This window comes from Halyomorpha halys, unplaced genomic scaffold, assembly GCF_000696795.3.
Source record: "Halyomorpha halys isolate HHAL.00 unplaced genomic scaffold, Hhal_1.1 Scaffold95.1, whole genome shotgun sequence".
Taxonomy (NCBI): Eukaryota; Metazoa; Arthropoda; class Insecta; order Hemiptera; family Pentatomidae; genus Halyomorpha; species Halyomorpha halys.
In genome coordinates this window covers 113132-121676 of record NW_027108063.1, presented here as the reverse complement: position 1 = coordinate 121676, position 8545 = coordinate 113132, and the positions used below count along the sequence as shown (strand labels likewise).

The following is an 8545-nucleotide window of genomic DNA, read 5'->3' as shown; positions in this document are numbered from 1 at the left end:
TAAATATGTAGTACTCAAATATTAATCTTTAGTTAACAAATCAACAAAATAATCTATAGTAAAACATTCAAAAGACTTTATAAGCCATTACTCAAAACGTTTCAGTTAAATTATAGTGAATTTCCGCTATATTATAACAGTTTGTTTTTTCTATACTTAAATGTTTCTTACCCTTGACAAAGACATGGTATTGAAGGACATTGCCAATATAGGGTTTAACAGAAAATAGATTAAAATAATAAAACAAAATTAATAATCGTGGATAAAAATATAAAAAGAACGTATAGAAGAAAGACCAACTTTTTCAGTCCAAGGCATGATGAATTTAATAAGTTACATCAGTACGTGCTACAGCTGTTTGTGTGTACACATCGCCTCCTTCATATTCAACAAGGACTTTGATATTGTCTTAGGGATGAAAATGAATAAATTCTATATTCAAATTCTTCATTTCCCCTTTCTCATCCCCCCGTTCAAGTTGTGTGCTCGACCGAGATGGGGGAGCTTGAATAAAAATGAGGCAGAGCATGGTTTGAATGTTAAATAATATAGGACTACAAGCTCCGTTATGTCGATATCTCAGGGATATTACTGCAATTGTGCCGCTAGGTAATGTATATTACATGATATTAGAACATGATCGATTTCATTAAAGCACCACAATTGATTTTATATAATATTGGCTTACGGAATTGTCGTTCCCAAACATTCATTCGGATATAGGATAAAAAATTCAGTAATACAAATATATCAGTATAATAAAAATCAAGCCTAATTATTTTATTTTAATTTTTTTTTTTATTTTGTAAATTGACCCATCTCCAGAAGATCTAACTACTAAGTTACATTAAAAACATAGAAATATTATTAGTAACGACATGTATCATTATAATTTTACTTAGTTATTCCTAAATTAGAAAATTATTATAGTTATTATTATTATCAGATTTCTGTATCTTTCTCTTATTATTTTTCATTTTTCGACATATATTTATGACTACTTCCTCTATACGCGACGTATTTGAAATAGAAATATAGCCGTTAAACGGCTGGCCACCTCCTTCCTACTCCTCCACGCTTCCGCTTTATTGTCGCCTTCTGTTCAACCTTTTGCTTTGAACAGGTAGGTGGTCCTGATTTGTTCTTTGCTCATTTATTATCATTTAGTATCATTATTATTTTTTTTTATTTGTATTTATTCTTTCAAGACATTTATTTAATCTTTACTTACTTCTTCTTTTTTTTTTTCTTTCCCGTATTGTTTTTGTTTTATGTATTGTTAAAATATACCGTTAAAAAGTACAGGAGACATTACTTTTTTAACTGTATATTTTACGTATTTTTTAAAATTTTTACTCTTGCCATTGTTACTTATTTTTTATTCTTATCATTGTTTCAAGTTTATTTTATACTGATACTATTTTATGTCTTTCTTCTTCCTTTATTCATATGTAATTTCTTATCACTTTATTTTTACATAATATTTATCCTAGCTTAAATTACTTTATTGTATCTTATTGTTGTAATATTCTCAGTTTTTTTTTTGTATCTTTTTAGCCCTGATGAAGCCTAGCAAAATGGGGCGTAACGTCGGACATTAAAATAGTGTTAAACTATTTGTTATTTTTTGACCGCAACAGTGACCATCTTCTTATATTTAAATTTTTACGGTCAACTATATATACATATATAAAAACAGAGTTTTTTTGTCAGTATTTCTTTTGAAGCTAAAAGAGAAAAATCCTCGTAAAATAATGATATACTCAATAATGGCAAATATAACAAATTATGAACTGTAAAGGGAAAAAAAGAAATTTCAGAAGAAACCCGAGAATATGATGGGAAAATAAAGTTTAAGAAAGCTTAATAGGGCATGATTCCATAAAAGAGCTGATTAATAGTGATTGGAGGAAATTCAGAAATAGTGGTGAAGGTTTAGGATAAATATGTTAGAGGGATAGGGGTAATCAGTAAAATTTTTCGAATCCTTAAAAATTACAATAACATCGATAATAAATGGCGGCGTTAGCTAAGCTTTGTACTAAAGGTATAGTCACATTTCCAATACTGGTTAGAGGAAATTGAGAAAAACTGTTGAAAGTTAAGGATAAATACATTAGAGGGGTAGGAGAAATCAGCAATATTTTTCGAATACTTAAAAATAACAGTAACATGGATAGTAAACGGCGCCGTTAGCTAATCCTTGTACTGAGGGTATAGTCACACTTTCTTCATCTCTTTTGTTCTTTCTTGTTTATCAACTATATACCTATTGAAGGTGCAGTCCTGATCTGTTACAAAAAACTCAACACCGAATTTACTACTATTACATATATTAAAATGATATTAATATTAATGATATTGATTTCATTAAAAGTTATATTAATATTATTGATTACAATTAAATCAAGAATCAAGATAATGTGACTTATACTGCTTGTACTAATCACTGTTATATTTGCGAGTGAATGTAAATAATTAACTAAGAAGAATATTAATAATTAAATATAGCCAAAACTCATGATCTTCACAATCTCCATTCCATTATCTACCTTGAGCAATTTTCCAACTTAAAGTGGATAAATACTTGAAGTTTCCAAACAAATCTTCATTAGAGTGAACTAAATTATTATCTCATCTGGAGTACTACATAACTTTCAGGTCATAATTCATGGAAACTATGTCTAGTTCTGAAACATTTTATGGAACTAATTTTAAACATTCATAAACTACTGAAGCAAATTAAACGTTCAATCAAATTAATCTCCAGTATTCTGCTAAACTTGTTAATCCATGCAATCTAGAAGTGTTTATTGCTTTATAGTAAGACATTTATTTTAAGGATTATGGATTGCTGTAAAAGTTCTATGAATTTGACCTATATGAAGAAGTTAGTTTCTGTATTAAAAATAGTATTATATACTTGTTTATTTCGAAGTTATTATACCACTTTATAATTACAGACAATTGAAATTAAATTTTTCAGGAATAAAGCAGCCCTCACTACAGTTAGCATCAGGTCAACTAAAAGGAGGCAAGGAATCATCAAATAATATCCTCTATTTTCAGATATTGAGTAGCTGAATAATTTATTTTGCTTGGGATTGGCCATAATTGGAAACAAATTCATGAACGTTGATTCTTTTGAAAGTAGATTTTCAGATTTTGATTTTTGAAAAAGCATGGTGCTTATATGAATATATAATTTATATATTTTAAAGTAATATATTTGATAAATTAAAGTGATTTAAACTCGTATTAAATATTATCTCATATCAACATTATATCATTAAAAATCAAGAAACATGACACTTTATGCGGATTCACCAATGCGATATCTCTTTCACCCATCGTTTAAAAGTGTACAAAATAAAACTGTATATAATTAAAGATTTAACAATCCTTCTGTATTCACGAACAAAAACTTTCATCCTCTAATATTAACACAATCGTTTATAACCTTCTAATGGGGAGGAAGAGAAACCTGTCGGGCAACTGACCGAAGAAGGCAACTTGTCCGGCAATTAGATGTTACGTTTCTTGTCGAATTTCTTGTATGTTCTTATTACACTGTAATGCCGATTAAGCCTGGTTAATCGGAACATGAAGAAATAACAAATTCAGTTTTAATATTGTAACACATTCATCTGTATATAAAAAAGAAATATTTAAATCACTTATACTATTTAATGAGCTATAAATATCATACGCTAAGAATGGTAGTGGCACAGCCTTATAGTATTATCAATACATTTAGCATATGGTAATAATAATCTTTATAATAATTAAGGTGCTTACCCAAGCCGGAGGTAACACAATACCTCCTATACCTCGAATCGGATTAGTGCTAATGAACTTGTGAGGGGATCATTTCTTATTAACTCCAATTAACTTGCGAACATTAATTATGTAAACAACATGCATAATAGATTATAATTATTAGTTATTTATACTATGTTTATCCTGATAAACACAATACAAATCCACTATGTCAAAAAAATGAAAATAGTTTTTATAATTTTTAATGTGAATGGATAATTGAATAACAATAGATTTGCGGATTATCGAGCGCGACTGAATGATTTAAAACCAAAACAAAATGTTAAATTAAAAATTCAAGATGTTAATTAATGAGTGTTAATAATTATAAAATGAAAATTAGCTTTTTAAAAGGGCAGCTATCTGTTTATAAAGAGGGAAGACGATCCCCTCTCCTTATGATCCTTGGGATTATCATGCCCACCCAAACTCCTCCCACAAAGTTCTCAGGTAACTAGTTGGGGCCGTCCGAAACTCAGGTGGTCGAGGCACAGTTTTTTGCAGCCTGAGAATTGTGGCGGCGTCGGTTCGAATCAGGCCAGGGTGGTTGAATTTTTGCATTTCCATGGCTGTCCCACGAAATGAAAACTTGACCCCCGCCATAGTTAAAATAGGATGGCTACCTCTAGATATCCCTCCTCCCCTCCAATGTCAGAAATGACCAGGAAGGGGGTCACGTAAAATAAAGATTAAATAAAAGTAACTTGTCAAGCTATATATACGAACTTCAGTATACAAATTACCTCTCTAAAAACTATACGTATATTACAACTGCAAACAATGTAAACATCAATTACGAGATTTAACAAAATTATAGATATGAATTTCAGTTACCAGTTTATAGAGGACCTCAGTTATTCTGGGAGTAGCTCAAACATTCCACAGAGTTGGCAATAATAGACTAACTACTTCTCAGACTTAAATCTTATCTCCCTCTCCCCCCGCTAAGCACTCTTTCCTTCTCTTTTTCCTTTCAAAATGGGTTTTATTTCCTTGACAGGGCTCAGATATGTACTATTACAAGAGCCGGGAAGAAAAAAAGGCAGTTATCTCACCCCAATTTTTGATTACTTTAATGAAAACTATGTAATTACTAGCCAAAACTGATGAGTCTGCCAAGTATAGGTAGGGAAAATAAAAAATGGCATCTGTTTCAAAACCTTAAAAAAACATTAATTTTTTTTCTGTATATTAAATACTACCAACAATCCTAGAACCTATAAGAAGAAAATATTTAGAAAAATCTAAAAGAACATTATTTAAAGAAGAGTAAATTTGCTAAAATATTAGCCCTAATAGAGCTATTTACGTTCAATAATTCTCGAGATATAGCTTTTTAAAAAGCAACATATCATAAAAATATAGAACGTACTGAAATATCAGTAGTTAGTTAATTTATTTTGAGAAATCTATACCTCTGGAACTCTATAACGTAAAGATGTCTATTACCACTCAAATTAATGCTAGTTTAATGTACCATAAAGTAGTTTATGACCTTCACCATCATAAGAATAGTAATTTTCATGATATTTGCTAAAATAAATTGATTTATAGTTGTTCGGACAATAAGTTTGATTTATGAAATGCTTTATTTCGGAACCATTGGACGTACATATGTCTGCCAGGACTCAAATGAAAGCTAGTTAAATTTACTATAAAATAGTTAATAATTTTCATCTTTGTAGGAATAGTAGTATTTATGATATTTGACAAAATAAACTCACAAAATGTTAATTTCTAGTTGTTCATATAAAATGTTGGATTTTTGAAAAAATATATTTCTAGACCCATAAGACGCACATATGTCTCCAAACATTCAAAATAAAGAAAATTGAACTAACTATAAAGTAGTTTATGACACTTATCTTCGTAGTAGTTTTTATTAGATGCACATATGAATATAAATTTGGCAAATAAAAATTTGTCCGGACAACTATAAATCAATTTATTTTAGCAAATTTCACGAAAACTACTACTCCTACGAAAATAAATGCCATAAATTACTTTATAGTTCATTAAACTAGCTTTAATTTGAGTGCTAATAGACATCTGTACGTCACATAGTTCCTGAGATATAGATTTCTCAAAATAAATTAACTAACTACTGATATTTCTAAACGTTCCATACAACATTTTTATGAAATGTTGCTTTTTAAAAAGCTATATCTCTGGAATTATTGAAGGTAAATGCTCTATTAGAGCTTACTTTTTACAAAATTTCCTCTACCGTTTAATGATGCTCTCTTAGATTTTCTACTGTTGTTGGTAGTTGTAAATATTTGGAGCTCGGAATAAAAAATTAATTATTTTTAACTTTTTAAAACAGCCGCCATTTTTTATTCCTCCTACCTGTTCTTGGCAGACTCATCAGTTTTGACTATTAATTATACATAGTTTTCATTAAAGTAATCAAAAATTGGGGTGAGATAACTGCCTTTTTCTCCTCTTGGGCTCTTGTACTACACTTTGTCCGACTGTTCCGAACCGGTATATCTTTAAGATTACTACTTGAAAATAAGCTTTTTCTCATATGTAAGTTAATATAACACTTTAAAATAAAGCAGTAACAGCAACTTACACCTATGAGACAGCTCCGATAAAAAATAAATAATTAATTCAGGTATCACTGAATCTTCGATATTACAACAGACAGAGATCTGGTTATGAAAGTATACAAAAAAATTAATCTTAAAAAAACGCTCATTTCTTTGAACTCAAGATTAAATAAGAAGTTAATGCTATTGCACTTAACAAAATCCTCTTCTCAAAAAAAATCACTAGCGTAGCTCGAGTAATAAAAAACAATATTTTAATTAATACAGGGTTAATCTAATAGAAATCTCCACGGCAACTAAAAGGATACAGTTAAAACTAATAAATTTTTCTGTCAAAAATGTCGATTAATAACACGATCTCCTTACTATCCTGCCTAGGAAACATACACTACAAACTTTTACAAAATCACATTCGAACTTCCAACAAAGCCACTACAAACATCACAAGAAGTTTCTAAACAAAAAGAGAATACTCAAAATAAACCGGCAAGAGATCATTCCAGGATAAACTTTTTTAAATTCCAAAATAGGGGCGGGACTGAGCCCACTAATGCCCGGGATGTCAATTAGAACCGCATTAAGGTCTCATCCGCCAAGTGATGGAGGCTGAGTGATGGGTCTGGATTAGTTTGGAAAATGGAAAAATATTATCGGGGCTGCGTGTGAACGGATAGAATTACATTAATAATTAATAAGTTAAGTGGCTTTCTATATCACTGAGTTAATTGTATTAGATTCAATTCTAGGAAGGTGAGTTTTAGAGTATCAATAAACTTACTTAGGATGATTTTAAATTTTAATAAACCTACTTAGGATGAATAAAACTATGGGGATCGTTTAAAAAATATTTTAGAAATATCAGATAATTTACTTAGTAATGTTAGTAAACATTGTGGTAATTGTTGTAAGCTCTTAAAATAACCTTAAAATAGAAATTGGGCAGGAAGTAGTTCTTTGTTTAGATTCGTGAAGAACCCAAAGCGTTTTGATAAAAGAATTACATTACCTAGAGCGTAGATATTCAATAAAATTAAAGAATAATTGAAGAGATCCATCTGAAAAGGTTTTAACAAATATTTCGTCAAAGTTTCCGAAGATAAGAAAAACATTTTTTAACATAGTTTACATAGATTTACAGCAATGATTAATTAAATACTATCTTTATTACTCGAACCAATCATATTAGATCAGAAAAAACTTGAAAATTTATAGAATATTTTTAGAGGGGACCCTTCAACTGTCTAATAAAATCTTCAATATTTCTAAATTAACTGTTCTGTGATATGGGGTATTCTGGCTTTAAAATTAAAATGTAAAATTTTAGGTCAATTCATGTTGTGAGTTAAAAAAAATTTATATATTAAATTTATCTTTGTCTTAATCATACATTTGGTTTATAGCTATGGTTCGCTGTGGAAAATATTTAAGTTATTAAAAAATATAGGGTACTATATTCTGAAATATTAGTTTATAAGCACGTTGTATGGCCACTACTAGGTAACTCGTAGTTTCAGTTCTTGCCTGAGACACCCAGTAAGAGTTATCTACAACTTTTGCCATATTTTGTGGAGCTACAATGATTTTAATGCTAAATTTATTCGTATAAACTGTTATATGTCAAGTTAAAAATAAACGTTAAACCTACGAGATGTAGCCCTCCTAGACAGGAACTCAAACTACGAGTTACCTCGTGGTGGCTGTTAACATATTTATTACAATCGTTAATAAACTATGAGTTTTGATTTTTCCTTAAATCTCGAACGCTCTATTTTTTTTCTTTTCATTTTCAGATATACGCGGACTCAGAGGAAAAGGGGACTACCGGGAAATTCTAGTCAGTTGGGAGTACCCAACAAAGTCTTGGTTCATGATCCAATACTGTGAGGTTCAGGCATGGGGTCCCTCCAGATGCAAAGCAAAGGTAAACAGTTGTCTTTAAAATATTCTATTTTATAATATATTATAATTATACACAAATTATTATATGCATATGTATAACAATAGATATATATGTGTTACGGTCTGAATCAGCTGTTACTTCAATGTCAGCTGACTGAGGAGATCAGTTGATCGAACATATGTATAGAGATGTACCGAACAAAATAAAACCAGTATTTTACACCAGTCCAAGCGTGTCAGATTCTAACTTCTCTTTTTTTTTGCTTTCACCG

General features: G+C 29.9%; 1 protein-coding gene across 1 annotated transcript in view; it reads left to right on the top strand.

The window, feature by feature from the left end:
* Positions 1-8545, top strand: part of LOC106677375 (uncharacterized) — a 206629-nt gene that overhangs the window by 173976 nt on the left and 24108 nt on the right. The window contains exon 3 of the mRNA XM_067046429.1: positions 8165-8295. Coding sequence (XP_066902530.1) covers positions 8165-8295 — 131 coding nt within the window. The remainder of the gene's footprint in view (positions 1-8164; positions 8296-8545) is intronic.